Here is a 20,560-nt window from a genome sequence, read left to right on the forward strand (position 1 = left end):
CTGACTAACAGATATATAGATAGGTAGATAGATCTGTTTCAAAGCTTCATGTCGCATTGTAATTGCGTGAAGAAGAGTGACAAGTGTTTAGAATATCTCCTTTTGTGTTCCTTCAAAGAATTGAAATCATATAGGTTTAGAACAATATGAGGGTGAGTAAAGATTGTCAAAATATATATATTTTTTTTCCATCCTCAAGACTTGCTAAAGAAGAGATCTCTTCAGAGAACTATTGGTACAGTTTCAATAAGGATTTACTTTAAATAGATGGTGGCTGGTGGAGATCCCAAAGGCTTGGCCTTTGCCTTTGCTTTAGGGCTAATCACTGCTAGACATTAAAGCTCTCCTTTTACTGTTTAAGCACACATGAACTTCTTACCACAGTGCCCAACAAACCTATCATGTCGTCATAGCTTACAGTACAATTCAGCTTTTGTGCTAGGACAATCTGTAGAACAAACAAACAAGCCACGCACAGAGGGCCGTAGGGGTCAAGGCGGGGTTATGTCCCCCTTTACATTCTTCTGTTTCTATTTCTTCCACGTTCTATGCCTAAAATCATAGATAACAGGATGTATAGCAGAAACATGGTTGAAATAAAACTCTGAAAACATACATGTACTTATAAATCACTGCAGTTTCCAACTGAAATAAACACAAGGATTTTTTATTCCTTTTCACACAAATTATGATTACAAGGGCAGATTAATAAAGAATTTCCATGTGGTTACTTGCACAATACTATGTTATGACCTCAAAACTCTTTTACCATATGGTGCATGATTTGTAAACTGATGTATTTTCATTTTTGCATAACATAACCAGCTCCATACAGTATGTATGGCTTTTCAGACATAGTAAACATGCTCAGTATCTCACCTGGTACAGTACTACACTTGCGATGTGCAGCGCTCTGGTATGAATCGTGAAATGCAAGTCACGACACTCGATAATGGAGCTCAAAGACTTGTACAAGCAAGCTAAAATGTCATGGTTGCTTCAGCAAATGCGTTATCTCACATTTGCTTTTGTTAACACTGTTTGTTAGGTTTAGGATAGTGTTCAGTTTAGATGGTACCTTATTTTCAAACACAATAGCATTAACCTTTTAGCACCATTCACCAGACATTTCATAATGATCAGACTTGAAAATGTAAAAAATACAATGATTATCATTCAAAAAGTGAGAATGGTATCTGTTGAATTGTCTGCAAGGTGAACACAGCTTAAGAGCTTTGACCTTTGACATTTTTAATAGGATTCCTTAAAGACACCAACAAACAAAGCAGCTTATTTCCACCAACCCCCATGGTAAAAATACAAAAGATCTGTGAAAAAGGTATACAACGGCACACTCAAAAGTTTATTGAACCAACATATCGACGATGAGCCTTTTTCAAGGTACCTTAACAAAGTGTGCAGATATTTATCTTTTTCATAGTTTTCTTCCTTAACTTGCACATCCAAAAGGTGTGTGTTTACTTGAATAACTCGTTAAAAAATACAAAAGATAACATAGTGGTCTTTATTTTTCCCCACTCTTCATAAATGAGTACTGAGACTGCTTCCCCTGGCACACCTGTATTTGTGACCAACTTCTTGGCTCCTCTTACTGTGTGATTTTCATCTGCTCTCCATGGTTCAATACCACATTTACTCATGCAAGTTTGAGTTATTTTTGCACATTTGAGAACCTTTTTTTTTTTTTATACAATGTGCTGTATGATTGATCTGTGGTTTGTTTAATTGAACTGAGATGGGAAAGGGTCACTGTGTTCTTTTACTTATGGGGGTACAATGAATGAAACAAAAATAAAAGAAATCTTAAAGGGTTGGTTCCAAAATGCCAGTTTTGTCGAGAATCCTCATAAGAGCAGTCTTAAATGACTTAAATAATGTCTTAAATGAACTTAAAGAGTTGTGAGAAAATGAGATGCTCGTCAGATCCGCGTCATGTTCGGCAGCGGCAGGTCTTAAAGTCACAGCAGCCTAATAAGTTGCAGTGATGTCTGTTATTAATCTTAATCAAAGAACAAAGATAACAGAGAAGATTGTAGCTTTAATAAGGATTAATCTATATTTAATTTATAATTTATACAGTGAAAACTGTAAAGTGTTTAATAACTTTATTCAATTTCTGTATATTTCCTACCGGTTAGACAGGTAAGGCCACAGAATATATTTATTAAATTAAAGAACACAGACGCAGTCAAATCATTTACATAATGACCAACACAGTCTACCAAGAGCAGTGCAAATTAGCATTGGGTCTCAAATAAGCAGAGCTGATCCTCATCAAGTGTGGGTCGACACAGGAGCAACTTGTTCCATGTAATCTGACAAACATATATATATATATATACACACAGCATATAGGCCAACATGGCTTGGCAAATGATATGTTGGGATAACGTCTTCCTCTGGCATTAAAAAGAAATTAATGCAAGTGGAAAATATTTTCTCCTTTCTACCACACGCTCTCTGTTCTCTGCGGTGTCTCCGTGTCTCCTACTATAGCAGAAACAATTGCATCCATATCGCAAAATGGGTTAAGACATGCTTTTTTCGGGTGTTAAATAATGGCGCAAATACCAGTAAATTGACTAGCGTAAACATTAGTAAATCGCGTTGCGTGATTCATTTAAATACTCTCCTCCCATAAATTATGTGTCTGAAATGGAAACTCCAACTAATGCCAACCTGATCTCATGGAAAGACGTACTTGTGGGAACATTTTTGCAAGTCGCAAAAACGTACCAATACGTACATATCACTGTAGTTACAACAGAAATCCTTGCATAATATTATGTTATGATCTCAAAACGCTTTTACCAAAGTGCATGATTTGTAAACAATTACATATTAGCTCAGCTGATATAGAGTTGTACTTAGGATGCGGAAGGCCTGGGTACGAATCCCGTGAAAGACGAGTAAAAGAGCTCAAAGGTGAGAGATCAAAAACAAGCTAATATGGCATGATTATGAATTCTTTTTATGTCACATTTGCTTTTGTTAACACCATCGTGTAGGTTTAGGTGTAGTGTTTGTGGTATGTTATTTTGGTAACACTTTACAATAAGGTTCATTAGTTAACATTAGTTAACTACATTAGTTAACATGAACTAATAATGAACTGCACTTATACAGCATTTATTAATCTTTGTTAATGTTAATTTCAACATTTACTAATACATTATTAAAACCTTGTTAAAATTAGTTAATGCACTGTAAACTAACTTGAACAAATAATGAACATCTGTATTTTCATTAACTAATGTTAACGAAGATTAATAAATACAGTAACAAATGTATTGCTCATGTTAGTTCATGTTAGTTAATACATTACTAATGAACCTTATTGTAAAGTGTTACCGTTATTTTTAAATGTAATGGAGCATTAGCGCCACTCACCGGACATTTCAAATCAGAACTGCGGTGATACTATAAAACCAACGTAATAAAAACGTACCATATTCACGTTCATCTGTTTTGGAAAAAAAAAAAAAAACTGAGCACGCTTTTAGCGCCACTCGTTTTTCTAATGAGACTGGGCTGAAAAATGCATATGCAATAAGGTTCGCCACAAAAACAACTCAGTCCATGCCTTTTCAGGGCTAATTTTGTCTTTAGTCTTTAGTGTCTTTTAGTTTAGTTTTTTAATGCCAAAAGAGGGTTTGCACTGGCACAAGCTGTTAGTAAATCTGGCCCACTGTCTTTAAGTGGTTTCTACATTCATTTGAAGAGTAACTGTGAAATTATTACAGTATAAAAATATTAAAAACAATGTTTTTAATTGCGATTAATTTCGATTAATTACAGAAAAACACTTGTGATTAATTAGTATTTTTTTTTCATTGATTGACAGCACTAATATAAAAATATATTCATTTTTGTGTCAAAGATGAATGAAAGGCTTTAAGGTGTCCAAATATATGACAGCACCAATAGGTTTCAACCAATATAATTTTATGACATTTTTAGGTTCAATATTCCCTCATTTATAATTTCAGATTTTTTATTTGTAGATTCTACCTCATATTAAAGGATTAGTTCACTTTCCAATTAAAATTTCATGATAATTTACTCACCCCCATGTCATCCAAGATATTTATGTATTTCTTTCTTCAGTCGAAAAGAAATGAAGTTTTTTGAGGAAAACATTCTAGGATTTTTCTCCATATAGTGGACTTCAGTGGTCTCCAAACAGTTGAAGGTAAAAATTACAGTTTTAGTGCAGCTTCAAAGGGCTTATACAATACCAGACGAGGAATAAGGGTCTTATCTAGCGAAACGGTTGGCCATTTTCTAAAAAAATTGTAAATGTATGCGCTTTATATAAACAAATGATCACCTTCAAGTGGTGTCCTACGCCTTCCCTATTCTACAAAATCGGAACTGGAGCCATGTTCATTCCGTAAGGTGTAGGACATACAGCGTAAGCTTTTTGAAGAGTACAGAAGTGCGGTTTTGGCGGAACCACTTGAAGGCGATCATTTGTTTATATAAAGCATATACATTTATATTTTTTTTAGAAAATGACCGATTGTTTTGCTAGACAAGACCCTTATTCCTCGTCTGGTATCATTTAAAGCCCTTTGAAGCTGCACTAAAACTGTAATTTTTACCTTCAACCGTTTGGAGACCATTGAAGTCCACTATAAGGAGAATAATCCTGGAATGTTTTCCTCAAAAACTTTCTTTTCGACTGAAGAAAGAAGGACATGGACATCTTAGATGACATGGGGGTGAGTAAATTATCAGGAAATTTTAATTTAAAAGTGGACTAATCTTTTAGAAGTTGTGTTCCTCAACTTTCGTCTCTCTTTCACATAAAAAAAAATAAAAAAAATAAAAGAAAATAAAAGAAAATAATAATGGGGCCCTCACTGTTTCCTCAGTGACAGATCCCTGCTGAGGTGTTGCTGGCTCCCCACTTCTCTTTTTTTAGCTCCATGGCTGACTGAACCGAGGCATTGAGAGATTGAGGAGTGCGATTCAGTGCTCAGCAAGCCTCTGAATACTGATTCTGAGTCAGACACATTGAATAAATTTAGATACCAAAAGAGAAGCTGTCGGACCTGCGTGGCCCAGAGGTCAAACACATGATTAACGGTGATGACATCATCCTATGGGGCTGCCTACTTTTTTGTTGCAGGATTGGACACTGAAACGTGCAGACCTGACTTCATTATGTAATCCTAGGGGCTGAGAATAGGGCCTCTAAAATCAGCCCAAGCCGATGGGAACGCTAAAGTTCCACTATGTAACTTTTTTTTGCTTGTAATTAACAAACTTTAAATAATGGGCAAGTACATCATAAATCTTCAAAAATGTTTTTGCCTTACCCTGAATCAGTATGGTAGGCTTGTAATAATGATTTATATTTTGGAGTGGTCCAGACGCATTTCACGAGAAACTGCATATATCCGTCATTCGACATGTTTGTGTGTTTGCATCATATCTGTAAATAAATTAAAGAAGATCCGGCTACTACTATATGCAGTGGAAGGTCTCATAGTAGATTGAAGCCACAACAAATGAATCTCAAATCAAAATTAGAAAGCAAAAAGGGAGAGAGACAGTGCTCATAATAAAAGACAAGAAAATAAGGGGACTAGAAATAGTATAAACATGGACCTCCTGAGCTTTCAACCACCAATTTGACTTGGTAATGGTTAAAGGTAATAAAACATCAATGAGGGTTCCCAATCTACAGAAGTATCCACTGTCAAACTTGAATTTTTATCAATCATCAGCTGTAAAAAAAAAAAAATATTTTTATCAATCATCAGCTGTAAAAAAAAAAAAAAAAAAAAAAAAAAATCCAATGTGCCACAACTTGGTAGTGATAATCACACGCACGACGAGGAAGATGGAAGTTCAAATCAATCTTTAATGATGCACAAGTAATCCAGATAGTGGCTGACAGGAAAACACAACCAATACATAGACAATACCTGACAACCAAGGAATGAAACATAACTTATGTACACAGGATAATGAGGGGAACACAGCTGAATGAGATGACAAAATCAAACGATTAACTATGACAACAAACAAGGGAGGGAGAAACAGTGCAAACGAACACAAAGTTCAAACTGGCTGAGTCCGTGACACAATGATATTGTTCCTTTGTATTGTTATAGCTGTGGTGTGGACTTCCTTATCAATCAGTCAATCAATCAATCAATCAATCAGTCAATCACTCAATCACTCAATCAATCAGTCAATCAATCATATTTATAGAGCACTTTAAAAACTGTAAATTTATAACAAGTTGCTGTACAAAGATATAAACACATTAAATATACAAACAATAAAAGAATAAAATATAAGCACAAAAGAACAAGCATAAGAATACATACATGTATGTATAAAAACTACATATCATATGCCTGTGAGTACAAGTAGGCCTTAAGACATGATTTAAACATCTGTACACTAGCCACAACTGGAAGCCACAACTTAAAACACACGATCACCTTTGCACTTAAGGCGTGTGCCGAACTTGTGGAGGATTGAATGTTTAACAGATTTTTTTTTGCTTATCCAAAAAATGATTGATCCGTGACTCAAAAACAGTAATATGAAAACGTGATTTTTGTGATCTGTTGAACGACTAGAGCCAAACCATGAATGGCTCTAAAAGTAAACAACAATATTTTGAACTCAATTAATTGCTTAATCTTCTTAATATTTTAAAAAAAGTTGTAACCCCAACAGAGATGACTGACAGACTTTTGCATATAAAGCATTACAATAATCCAGTTGCGAAAATATAAAAGGATGTTTACCTTTTCAAGATCATTTCTTGATAAAACTGTTTGCAATCCTTCTTAATTGAAAGAAACTATTTTTTACCAGCACATTTATTTGATGGTCAAATTTGAGGTCTGAGTCAAAAAATACACACAGATTAGTGACCGTTTTATGCAAAATAAGAACCCAGGCACTTTTTATTTATTTATTTTTTATACAATTTCAATCTTTTTGTCATTTAACAGTAAGAAATTGGAATTCATCCAGCATTTTCAGATGCATTTTCCTGCTTTAAAAAGAAAATATAACTGCATATCACTGGCATAACAATGATATGAAATGCCATGCTTATTAAATATAGAGCCCAACAGCAACATATAAAAGGAGAAAAGCGGCCCTAGAATGGAGCGCTGAGGTATCGAATAAGTTATAGGAGCAGAAGATGAATCGTGATTACAAATATTTACTGCTCATGTTCTGCCCTCCAGGTAAGAACAGAACCAACATAAGTCCTCTACATTTACTCCAACACGCCACTCAAGGTGCTCAGAATGACTCAGAATGACATGATCCAGCGTCTCAAAAGCTGCTCAAGACAACGCCGGCACAGTTTCCATGGTCAGATTCTAAGAAAATGTCTTGTAGCACCCTAATGAGGGCAGACTCAGTGCTATGGCTGGTTCTGAAACCTGACTGAAACTTATCCAGGACAATTATTCTCATCAATTAGAACAATTATTTAAACGTTTTAGTTATACTGTAGTAATAGTCATCGTCCTTGGGGTAAACGGCCCTAAAAGTGTAAAGTTATTTGCAAACTCCAGTTCATGGGTCTTCTAATGTTTCTATGACTTTTAAAGTTTCAAAATGGTGAAGCAGCAAAATAAATACATACATTTAAGCTTGCTAGACTACATAATCCTACCCTCTGAAAATAAGGTACCATTATATGAGTGAAAATATATAATTTTGGTCTCAGTGGAAATGTTCACTATTTGGAGCTCCGTATGATCTGTTTGTTTAACATGTTCCTTCTCTCCTCACATTGCAAGTCAAGTTGCTTTCCCAGTGCCTTGAGTTTAAAGAGCACAATCTAGAGATTGTTAGCTCAGATTCTGTATTTCCCTCCTCTCGTTCTTGTTGTTTACTGACCCTGTGGATCTATTTGGGTTAAGAAGTGCTCTGTGCTATATTGGTAGTAGCCACTTAGACTCAACTAAGAAAGAGATAGCTTTTTTTTTTTTTTTTTTTTTTTTACCTTGAAGAAACATTTGATGTAACAGTTTTGCTTTGGTTTAATTTCAGACTCTTTCCTCATCTATCTGAGGTGGATGTGATATCTGAGAGAGACTTTAAAGAACATATATCATGGCTGTGGCCGGATGTCCGGATTATTTTCTACACCATCCAAATTACCAGGTAAAAGATTGTTTGTGTTTTTCTTTTTACATTGTTTACCCTCCCTATACATTATTCTTGTCATTGTAACATATTTTGTTTCAAACCCACTAGATAATCTGCCCTTGCCTTTAAACTGGAAAACACAGTCAGATTACAGCTATACTAAAATGTTCATGCAGTATCAGGCAGTTTTCCTTAAGTACGCTCTTTGGTGTTTACTTATTAAAGTAATTAGTAACTACACTAAAACTACTAGTCAAACCTATCTGCCAACACTGGCCAAATTTCCTTGGAGTGTAATGTTGTAAGTAGTGTTATATAATTATTTACTAAAGAAGAAGAAATATTGAATGCTAATGTCCGTGGACTGTTTGGGGCATTTTGTTCAGAGATGCCCTTTCCTGACTTGGGATATATCAGCCTAGTCTCATTGTTAATACGTAGGTATAAATGCGTAACTTTCAAAGACACAAAACGTACATTTTTGTACATTTAGAAAGGTGCTGAAATGTACAATATTGACATATTTATAGCACTAAAACGTAAAAATACTAACGTTTTTTTCAGCAAAATAACGTAAAATATTTATGAATCTTTCATGTCATAAAGATATATGTATAAATTCCCTTTTATCGTTTTGTAGATAAATGTAAGATCCCTAAACCCCATCCCGAACCTAAACATGCCCATTTTATACAGAATGTTAAAAGAAAAAAACATAATGGACAGAAATATTTAGGAAAATGACAATTTTAGTAAAAATATAACATTTAAACAATATTTTGAGCCACTAATCCTACACCTACACCTACCCCTAAATCTACCCATAACCATTTCTTAAAACTCCGTACTGTTATAAATAAAAGAATAACAGACAAACAAGTGTAATCACAATAATTTATTTATTACAAAAATGTCAAAAGTGGTACCAAAAGTAGTTCAAATGATGATGAGTTGCAGTTGCAGTACTTTGTGGCGGTAATAGTTTTTTATAGGGTACAGAGCAGAATTTAACTTATTAATCCATAAAAATATGAATCCGGCTTCTCTCAGTGAATGCGCGCACTCATTTCAAATGTTAATCCACTGAAACATGGCATGTTGCAATCTGTGACGAAGCAGATGAGAACCAATGAGCGTTCGATATCAGTGCTGTAAACCATGTCGTAAAGATTCTCGAGGGCACAACTTTCAAATTTGAATTATAATGAGCGCAGGCTGTGACTGTGACAGTCGCTGATGAGAATGAAGATAAAGATAAAAACGGATCCGGATAAAGGGCTGAATTTGGATCTGTTCCTTACAAACATATGGGTTCTAAAGATTTGGAGCATTGCAAGCAAATAAAATTGATGTGATTTGTGAATTTATGTTGTGCTTTGGTGTATCTTATGGTTGTATTGTCAGTCGCTGCATAGGAGAAAGTGCCTTCTGTGTCGCACAGCAAACAAACTAAATATAACAAAATGGTTTAACAATTACAGACATTTTATTCATTTTAAGGTTTCAAAGTGTTGTCTTGTTTAACATTATGTAATCCTCTGAAAGTTTGCAGCACAGAAATCGCGAACAGAAATGTTATTTCATATTAAGTAGATGAGTAAACTGCATTCAATAAATTCGACTAAAACCATGCATTGATATGACAATTGAATACAATAGATTTAAAACATTAATGCCACGATTTTAATATTAATACATGGGAATTCATACACATCACTTGGATACGTAAATGATTTACGTTTTGTTGCTGTTAATACGTAAGTATTTTTATGTTTTAGTGCTATAAATACATCAATATTGTACGTTTTTGTGTGTATGAAAATGTAAGTATATGTACGTGTGGTAGAACCACACTTCACAGAAAAATACACACGTATTCTCATGAGATCACGTTGGATATATCCAAGCATGAATTTAAATGCACGCATAACCTACAAGTCAAGAGAGGCTTACAAAATTGCATGTGAATATTGTCACAGCTCTTTATAAAATCATTATTTCATAATACTAATCTTAGAACACAGTTTCTTATGAAATGTTTATTTATTTACATCCTTCTATAAGCTATAGTCTATTTTCATATGTGTGCTGCACAGTGATATACACAGTAGTTTGGTGAACAGGTGTTTTACACCATAGCTGTTGATATACCATTTATTTTACCATGCATTGAATAATATATTGATCAGCAGAAAAACAAAAAATATTCTGTAAAAACTAATAGTTGACTTGCTCAAGGAAGTTTTGTATGGTTTCTGAGAGCACGTGAAAGGAGGATAAAGCGGAGGGCTTCTGTGTATTTTGAATGTACCTGTCATGAGCTGTAGATTCAGAGTCTTGAGCATGAATGAAAATGGGGTTGCAGTGAATGGCCATTGCATCAGTATGCATTCCTTTTGGCTGAGCGCATTGGATTCACATGGTGTAACCTGACGTAAGAGTATCTAAATTCTAGCCTCATTCAGTGGAGTAACTGGCCGGTTTTAAAGGGTTCTCCACGGTCGCCATTGTTTAGAGTACATCCACGTGCAGCAGTTCAAAACCAACTGTGAAATTTCAATCAGGCAAATCACCTTGTGGAGATCTGGAATTAGTACAGCTTGATTATAAGGTCTTCTGGGGGGACACCCAATGTCTTCCAAAATATCCAGACTCTCTGAAATGAAATTAGCTTGTCCTTTCAATTATCAAAGAGTCAAAGAATATAAGAAGGTATATTTTTATTTTTTCACCTACTTTTATGTTTCATGGGTACGTTTTTTTAAATCACTTTAAAAAATTTCTACAATTTTTTTAATTTGATCTTATTTTATTATTATTATTATTTTACATTTTTTGATATTTTTACTTGAATACATAGGCTTTGTAATTTTACCCTTATAGGGCCTGTCATTATTTAATGCGCAAAGAGTAAAATAAACAAATTCTTTCAATATTTATTGTGTGAAAATTGTAACCCAGGCTCATTGGAAATACAACATTTCTGAAAAATTATATTAAAATTGCTTCTTGCATATTTTGTGACACTTTCAAAGTGAAATCTCCAGTAAGTAGCGCTAAAAGCATGTTCAGTTTTATCTAGCTGAATGTGAATCTGGCAACATTTTATTATTTAGGTTGTATGTATCGTGGCAGTTCGGAAATTAAATGTTCACTGAGTGGTTAAATGCTTTATCTCGTTTAAAAATAATTTAGAACCTACACTAAACCATACCCAATAGTGTTAACAGAAGCAAACAGGAGATAAAAAACACATTTGCTGAAGCAAACATGCCATTTTAGTTTGCTACTACAAATCTTTGAGCTCTTTTATTAACCACAATAGAGACGAAAGCTGACAAAGAACAACTGAAAATGAGCGCTATATATACAGAGAGAAACACTAGGGACTAAACAAGATAATTAACAAGACACAGGTGTAACACATGAGGGCAAATCAAACATTATGGCAACAGGTGAACAAAGACATGAAGCTGATCAGAACACAGTGCAAAACCAACTCAAAGTCCTAATAAAACACAGGCAAAATGTGACATTACCCTACCCATAAACAAAAGTCCAACAGAGGAGGTTGGGCGGGGGCTTAGGATGAGGGAGGAGCCTGGGTAGAGATGGTGGAAGGAACCAGGGAGGAACCAACAGTGGAAGGAGCCAGGGAGTGAACACAGACAGAGCTAGCAGGCTGAAGGCCCATGGGAGGAGCCATGGTGGAGCCTTGATGCAGAGGCCAGGAAGAACCAAGGGGATAGAGGCGGAGCTAGAGACCCAGGTGGAGCAAAAGAGCCAAACAGACTGTGTGACACTGCAGGTCCTAGAGATCAAGACAGAGCCATGTGGAGCCAAAGGAGTGGAGGTTTGAGGCGCAAGCCGTAGCGAAGGCAGAGTTGGAGGGACGAGGAAGCCTGGTTGAGTCGGAAGGACCCTGGTGTAGCCGAGATGAAGCCAAGGTGGAGCCGACTGGTCGACGGGCCAAGGTGGAGTAATGGGCTTGGAGTTCAAAGTGGAGCTAGAGGGTCGAGACACCAGGGCGGAGCTGGCAAATAAGTAGCCCAAGGCAGATCCGAACTGCAGAGAGGAGCCAGTGAAAGAGTCAAAGGGTTCCCTGCTGGTGGAATGACCTGCCTAACTCAAACCGAACAGCTGAATCTTTAACCATTTTCAAGAAACTTAAAAATCTTTTTCGTCAACACTTGACCCAGTAATACTAACACTTTCTATTATATCTATAATATTTTGCTACGTGTACTGTGCTGGTCTAACTAGGACTTGTCGCAGAACTTACATATTGTTACTGTTTTGTTGGTTCAAAAGCTTGTATTGTTCTCCTCATCTCCTCATTTGTAAGTCACTTTGGATTAAAGCATCTACTAAATGATAAGGGCTGAAGGGAGCCAGCGGAGACAGGGCCGAAGAACTAGATGGCATGGGCAAAGAGTTACAAAATGACCTCCTTGACCATGACAGGGCAAGCAGAGAGTTCAAAAACTACCTCCTTGGTCGATATGGAACAGGCACATGTTGGGACGTTTTTTAAATTTGAATAAAATGAAAAAAAAAAAAAAAAGACTTTCAAATCACATGAGCCTATATTTTGCTCACAATAGAACATAGATAGCATAACAAATGTTTAACGGGAGAAATTTTACACTTTTAAATGAGCTCAAATTTGATGCCTGCTACAGGTCTCAAAAAAGTTGGCACGGGGGCAACAAATGGCTGAAAAAGCAAGAAATTTTGAAAAGATTCAGCTGGGAGAACATCTAGCAACTAATTAAGTTAATTGATATCAAGTCTGTTACATGATTAGCTATAAAAGGGATGTCTTAGAGGCAGAGTCTCTCAGAAGTAAAGATGGACAGAGGCTATGAAAGAGTGTGTAAAAAGATTGTCGAATACTTTAAAAACAATGTTCCTCAACATCAAATTGCAAAGGTTTTGCAAATCTCATCATCTACAGTGCATAACATCATCAAAAGATTCAGAGAAACTGGAGAAATCTCTATGCGTAAGGGACAAGGCCGAAGATTTTTATTGGATGCCCGTGGTCTTCGGGCCCTCGGATGACACTGCATCACTCATCGGCATGATTGTGTCAATGACATTACTAAATGGGCCCAGGGATACTTCCAGAAACCACTGTCGGTAAACACAATTCGCCGTGCCATCTGCAGATGCCAACTACAGCTCTATCATGCAAAAAGGAAGCCATATGTGAACATGGTCCAGAAGCACTGTCGTGTCCTGTGGGCCAGTATTGTGCAAGAAACAATGCAAAAATAAGTATTCTTAATCAATAATCTGCCCCTGTAATCATAATTTGTGTAAAAAGGAATAAAAGTTGTTTGTGTTTTACACAATTGAATTGTATGTATAGATACGTTTTTGGTGTTTTGCAGAAATTTTTTGCAGGAAAATTGTTGATCTAAATTTTAATTGCACCACAACCAACAATTTTGCTCCTAAAAAGTGTTGGTGTATTTGTTTAACAGTCAGTGTCAGTGAAGATCATGCTTGTGATGAAATATGAGATGTGATGTGCGAAGAAAACAAAGGAAAATTTATGTCAATATCACTTTGAATTGAAATGTCATACAAAAGGTGTTATTTGGTCAAATTACTTTGTTTATATTTATAATAAATATAAATTATATATATATATATAGATATACACACACAATGGGTACGGAAAGTATTCAGACCCCCTTAAATTTTTCACTCTTTGTTATATTGCAGCCATTTGCTAAAATCATTTAAGTTCATTTTTTTTTTTCCTCATTAATGTACACACAGCACCTCATATTGACAGAAAAACACAGAATTGTTGACATTTTTGCAGATTTATTAAAAAAGAAAAACTGAAATATCACATGGTCCTAAGTATTCAGACCCTTTGCTCAGTATTTAGTAGAAGCACCCTTTTGATCTAATACAGCCATGAGTCTTTTTGGGAAAGATGCAACAAGTTTTTCACACCTGGATTTGGGGATCCTCTGCCATTCCTCCTTGCAGATCCTCTCCAGTTCTGTCAGGTTGGATGGTAAACGTTGGTGGACAGCCATTTTTAGGTCTCTCCAGAGATGCTCAATTGGGTTTAAGTCAGGGCTCTGGCTGGGCCATTCAAGAACAGTCATGGAGTTGTTGTGAAGCCACTCCTTCGTTATTTTAGCTGTGTGCTTAGGGTCATTGTCTTGTTGGAAGGTAAACCTTCAGCCCAGTCTGAGGTCCTGAGCACTCTGGAGAAGGTTTTCGTCCAGGATATCCCTGTACTTGGCCGCATTCATCTTTCCCTCGATTGCAACCAGTCGTCCTGTCCCTGCAGCTGAAAAACACCCCCATTGCATGATGCTGCCACCTCCGTGCTTCACTGTTGGGACTGTATTGGACAGGTGATGAGCAGTGCCTGGTTTTCTCCACACATACTGCTTAGAATTAAGGCCAAAAAGTTCTATCTTAGTCTCATCAGACCAGAGAATCTTATTTCTCACCATCTTGGAGTCCTTCAGGTGTTTTTTAGCAAACTCCATGCAGGCTTTCATGTGTCTTGCACTGAGAAGAAGCTTCCGTCGGGCCACTCTGCCATAAAGCCCCGACTGGTGGAGGGCTGCAGTGATGGTTGGCTTTCTACAACTTTCTCCCATCTCCCGACTGCATCTCTGGAGCTCAGCCACAGTGATCTTTGGGTTCTTCTTTACCTCTCTCACCAAGGCTCTTCTCTCCCGATAGCTCAGTTTGGCCGGACGGCCAACTCTAGGAAGGGTTCTGGTCGTCCCAAAAGTCTTCCATTTAAGGATTATGGAGGCCACTGTGCTCTTAGGAACCTTAAGTGCAGCAGAAATTTTTTTGTAACCTTGGCCAGGTCTGTGCCTTGCCACAATTCTGTCTCTGAGCTCTTCAGGCAGTTCCTTTGACCTCATGATTCTCATTTGCTCTGACATGCACTGTGAGCTGTAAGGTCTTATATAGACAGGTGTGTGGCTTTCTTAATCAAGTCCAATCAGTATAATCAAACACAGCTGGACTCAAATAAAGGTGTAGAACCATCTCAAGGATGATCAGAAGAAATGGACAGCACCTGATTTAAATATGAGTGTCACAGCAAAGGGTCTGAATACTTAGGACCATGTGATATTTCAGTTTTTCTTTTTTAATAAATCTGCAAAAATGTCAACAATTCTGTGTTTTTCTGTCAATATGGGGTGCTGTGTGTACATTAATGAGGAAAAAAAAATGAACTTAAATGATTTTAGCAAATGGCTGCAATATAACAAAGAGTGAAAAATTTAAGGGGGTCTGAATACTTTCCGTACCCACTACATATATATATATATATATATATATATATATATATATATATAAAAATAGAATACATAAACATTTAAAAAATGTTTAAAACATAATTCCCATCACCATAATTTCCATCACAGATGAATTATAATTTGAGAAATTTGTTTATGCAGTTCAGGGAGAAAAATAAAAACAAAAATGAGAGACTCTAGGTACTCTGGGTTCGAGCCAAATTCCAAGCTCGGAGCCCTCTCCTCAGACAGCACACCAAATACACATATTTTACAGTATATCTGATTGTTTGTAAGTGTGAACTCGTGAAAGACGGTCCGGCAGACTAAACCACTAAGCATTTTTTTTTTTTTAATGTATTTGAGAGGAGGAGGAATGGTAGATGATTTTAGATACTGGTAAATAAAATGAAGCTGCCCTCAGCATCTGTCTGTGCCTGTGCCTGTGCCTGTGTCTGGTAAGTAAGTGGGATTCTGGGCCAGGTTCCAGGCTTGGCTAATACATGGGGACTGGAGGCCTGCCATAGCACTTCGAGGAGAGCTCCCTAACTACTGTTTTAAAGGAACTGCTGAACTGGCTTTTATTGAGCTGGGCCTCTTGCCTTTGTTCTCTCAATTAAGATGATGAGCTAATGTTTGAATTGCTCTGAGAGTGTAAGCCCCTTCTTTCAGGATCTTCATTAAGCGTGCGTAGGCTTGAATTGAATAAAAATGTACAGCTAAAGGGAGTGTTACTCTAATGTACTCAGTTTTCCTGAGCATCCATAATTAAAGAGGTCTTGATATAATAGCATAATAAATCTAGTAGGGCTGGTAAATTAAATTGATATGCAGAATATTAAGCAAATTGTGGTGGCAGCTTTTGAATATCATATGCGATCTGTTACATTTCCTGTGAATGGTAAAGTGGCAAGTTTGGCATTTTGAAACTGGGTTTTCTTAGATTAGAGGATGTTATTGGTCAGAGCAACATAACTTTTGCCAATTGAAGATGAACTGCTCCAGAAATGTGGGTTTGTCATTAGCCTACCAGCCATATTGTCTTATTCCTCATACTGCTTTAGCCATTAAAGTGCCTGTTGTTGAAGTGGATTGGTATTTTCAGAGCTGTAAATTTTCACCCAGAGTTTTATAGCTGCTTTTAGAGTGAATTAAGACAACATATGGTTCCTTGTTCCTGGAAGTCAATATTCCTGTTCTTGGTATTTCTAAGAGCTTGAGGATTCAGCATCAAGGTCTTTTATGTTCCAGACACTTTCTCTGAACTGAAGTAGAGGATTTGAGAACCTAGTGGGTCTGGCACATGAAAAGTCAATATTGTAATATTGCTTTATATTCCCAAGAAAATCAAAGAAAAAAATTCAATATTCATTGACAGAGGGATCTCTATAGCCATATCTAGAGACAAGAATATCATAAAGACCTGTAAGCAACCCCCTAGCAACCACGCTTATGTTTTTATTTCTTGTATTTCTTATGCCTTAATGCTGATACATATATAAAAACATTAGATGTACAAGCATTACCATTCAAAAGATTGGGCTCAGTAAGATTTTTTTAAAAGAAATTAATACTTTTATTAAGCAATGTTCCGTTAAATTAATCAAAAGACCTTTACATTGTTACAAAAAAAATCAAATAAATTATGTTCTTTTAAACTTTCTAATTATCAAAGATTCCTGTCAAAATAATGTATCAAAGTTTCCAAGAATAATTTCTGAAGGATCATGTGACACCGAGTGGACTGGAGTAATAGCTGCTGAAAAATGAGCTTTGCTATCACAAGAATAAATTATTTTTTAAAATATCTTACATAGAAAACAGGTATTTTCAAATGTAGTAACATTTCACTACATTTACTGTTTTTACTGTATTTTTAACCAAAGAAAAGAAGCCTTGGTGAGCATAAGAGATTCAAACATTAAGACATTTTAATGACCCAAGACTCTTGAACAGTAGTGTACATCTTTATGACTCTTTGCCTGTTCCTCTTGTATTCAATATTTATGCCACAACCTGTACACCTAACAGACCAATGTACAGTGGCTGCGAGTAAAGAGTAAAGTACTTTATGAATGTGGGTCTGTTTTCACAGGGTAATCCGTCCTGCCAGAGGAATTCACAGTAGCCTGACCGTCTGAGAATAAGCAGGGCTGAAATATCACTTTTTGTACCTTAAGCATTATATTAATACTGCAGGTTTGAAGGATAACCAAATCAGTACATTAAATGCTTGACATAGCCATGTTTATATGTTATGAACCTTATGCTTTAGAATATACAGAACACAAGCAGGTAAGTCAAGTCAGGTTTGCATTGTAGGAGATTTATGAACCTTAATAAACACCTCATGGATATATATTGCATTCACCTGTTAGCAGAAACTTGATCTACGTACAACAGCATGTGAATGGTTATTACTTTGTATCACATGTATTTTTGGGGAGAAATGAACCATAACACCCTTGAATAGTTCCCTTAAAACATAAGATGTATGTTTTTTGTTGTTGTTTTACAATTTTTTTTCACACATCACATTTCTTATGTTTTATAAAGAATGCTCTTCACTGAAACTGAAGTCATCTTGAAAACCAAGTACATAAACTTCAGAAAGAAAAAATGACGCCACAACGGTGACAGTCATAATTTGTGTAAAAATGAATATACTGATTTCTTTAAATATTCAAATTATTTATATTTAGTTATTTTGTAGATTATAATACTTTAATCAATTGAAGTAATAATAATAATAATAATAATAATTAATGTTTATTATAGATTATCTTATTTAATTTTTTTAAGTCACACAAAAATGTATAAATAAATGGTATTTGAAAAGCAAAACTAAATTATGAAGTAGTAAAAACTTAAGACGTTTTATTTCACCTTCATATATATTTTATAAAATGGTGAAAAAGTATGACATCTAACATTACTCAGCTTTTCATTGCTTCTTTGAACTGATCAACTTTCTTAAGATGTCTGAGAAAGTTCTGTAAAGTCAGCAAAGAGGCAATACAGACCTATAGATTATGGTCCCAGATGAACTTAAAGCGTGATATTAGAGGTCTTAGCTCTGTCTGGGCCTTCTGCTGAGTTCAGTCAGACAGAACCACAGTGGCTTCCCTCAATACGAGTATGGGTGGAACTTAGAATGGATCAGTCACACTTGGCTAGCTAGAACCTCCACACATGCTTGCATACACACAGGCTTTTTGCCCTTAAGAACATTTCAGTCTTTTAATGCTAAAGTCCAGGCGCATTGCTTTAGAATTAACCGTCAGACTGCAGGAGACAAAAGAAGAGACTAGAATTCCTTGTATGTTCAAAGACTCCATCTGATCATATAAAACACCTTCAAGCCTTTAGTTTTACACCGATACATGATTAAACATCATGAGAATTCTTACAGAAAACAAGATGGATTGCTCGCTCCAAGCCAATCTGATGAATCAGTGCGGAAATAAAAATAAACAGTTTTATGGACATTCTATCAAAGCATAAGGAATTGAAAAGTGTATAAACAAAACTGCTCTGAAGCACAGGTTGAGGATCCAAATGCAGCTTTATTAAGGCAATCCAGAAATATCATCCATAAAAGGCAATAGGTCAAAACACAGGGCAGATAATCCAAGAAGACAACAGGGCAGAAAAACACAGGCAAACAGGGAAAACCAGGAAACCAGGCAGAATAGTGCTCAGAATTGCAGTGTGACAACAAACAAGACTTCGCAAAGAATGATAGAACACACAGGGCTTATATAGGCAGAGTTAACATGGGTAATGAGAAACAGTTGAAAGTAATCAGGCATAAAAAGTCCGGGCAATGGGTTATGGGAAATGCAGTCCGTGATGAGATAACAAAGATGGAAGGAGTGCTTTCTGGTGGAAATCAAGGGCACTCCAGCTGGCAGGTGTTGAAAGTATGAGCATACAAAGAGAATTATTTTGGAATATTCAGAAATGAATGAAAATGTTGATTCTTCTTGAATCTTTTGGATTCCACGTTAAACCAGTAATGTGAATGGTGCTGGTAATGTATTCTTTAGATAGGATTTACATGATTAGTGCTAAAATAAAGGAATTGGTTCCACTCATTCAGTGAGCATTAGCTAAATGTATTTGACGTCATTTTATAATGCTCAAGTTCTTGTTTTTATTTCATTGTATTTTATTCTTAGTGTTGATGTTTTCACCAACATTTGCTGAAAGACCACTGTCAACATTCAGAATTCCTAATGATTGACATTTAGGATAAAATAGTATGATAGACAGATTCAGTATTGTTGCAAATTTCCACAATGTCACCTGGCTGCAGTACATATGAAGTGGCATATTACACAAGATGAGTTCTGGGATTAAAACATATTGTTAAAAAAATCAAATTATTATAATAATTTGCACCACAATTTTTCACATAAACTTCAGTGCTTAACTCATCCCGCACTGTGCTATGGACATGAATGACTCCTGAAATTGTGTGGTTATTTGAGGAGAGGAGAGATATTATGTTACTGTCCTAAGCAATCAGCTGTTTTTCATGGAGAAAAATGGGAGAAAAAATCCTACAGACTTACATTGAAGGTGGGACCTGAGCCATATCAAGTCCAAAACTCTTTTTGTCATGGAAAATGCTCCCAATAAACGTTATCTATGATGTTTATCAGCATCAAGATATTGATCTAATGTATATGACAAAAATGTCAACAACAGTTCCTTTTGCATTCAACAATGTGGCGAGCAGCGCAGCTGTATGTGTGTGGAATCCATAAACACTTAAACACATTTACATAAGAAAACAAAACAATCTTGCTCTGGTTCTGGAACATTGTACATAGCATTCAGAAGCCATAAAACTACTGACGCTCTACAGCCACATCACAGCCAGATTCTGGGTTTTGTGGTCTCACTATGAACCATCTCCAAATACGAGAGTGCCACAGGACATTCTGTTCCCAGCTCGTGCTGTGAAAGCTCCAATCAGCGCTGAAAGAGATATCCCACAATCCTTGATCCTACTGCGCTCAAACTGAGCTTTTTGTTTTTGTACGCCATCCAAGAGTTCAAAGTGTTCCCCTCTGGTGAGACAGCAAAGAGGCTCT

At 36.1% G+C, this 20,560-nt stretch overlaps 1 protein-coding gene across 2 annotated transcripts in view; it reads left to right on the forward strand.

Moving 5' to 3' along the window:
- grb10b (growth factor receptor-bound protein 10b) overlaps positions 1-20,560 on the forward strand; it is a 118,324-nt gene that overhangs the window by 19,163 nt on the left and 78,601 nt on the right. For both annotated transcript variants that reach the window (XM_051864892.1, XM_051864893.1), the window contains exon 2: positions 8,065-8,178. In XM_051864892.1, the coding sequence (XP_051720852.1) occupies positions 8,128-8,178 (51 nt within the window). In that variant the 5' untranslated portion in view covers positions 8,065-8,127. The remainder of the gene's footprint in view (positions 1-8,064; positions 8,179-20,560) is intronic.

The sequence above is a fragment of the Ctenopharyngodon idella genome, chromosome 16 (genome assembly GCF_019924925.1).
Source record: "Ctenopharyngodon idella isolate HZGC_01 chromosome 16, HZGC01, whole genome shotgun sequence".
In the NCBI taxonomy this organism is placed as follows: Eukaryota; Metazoa; Chordata; class Actinopteri; order Cypriniformes; family Xenocyprididae; genus Ctenopharyngodon; species Ctenopharyngodon idella.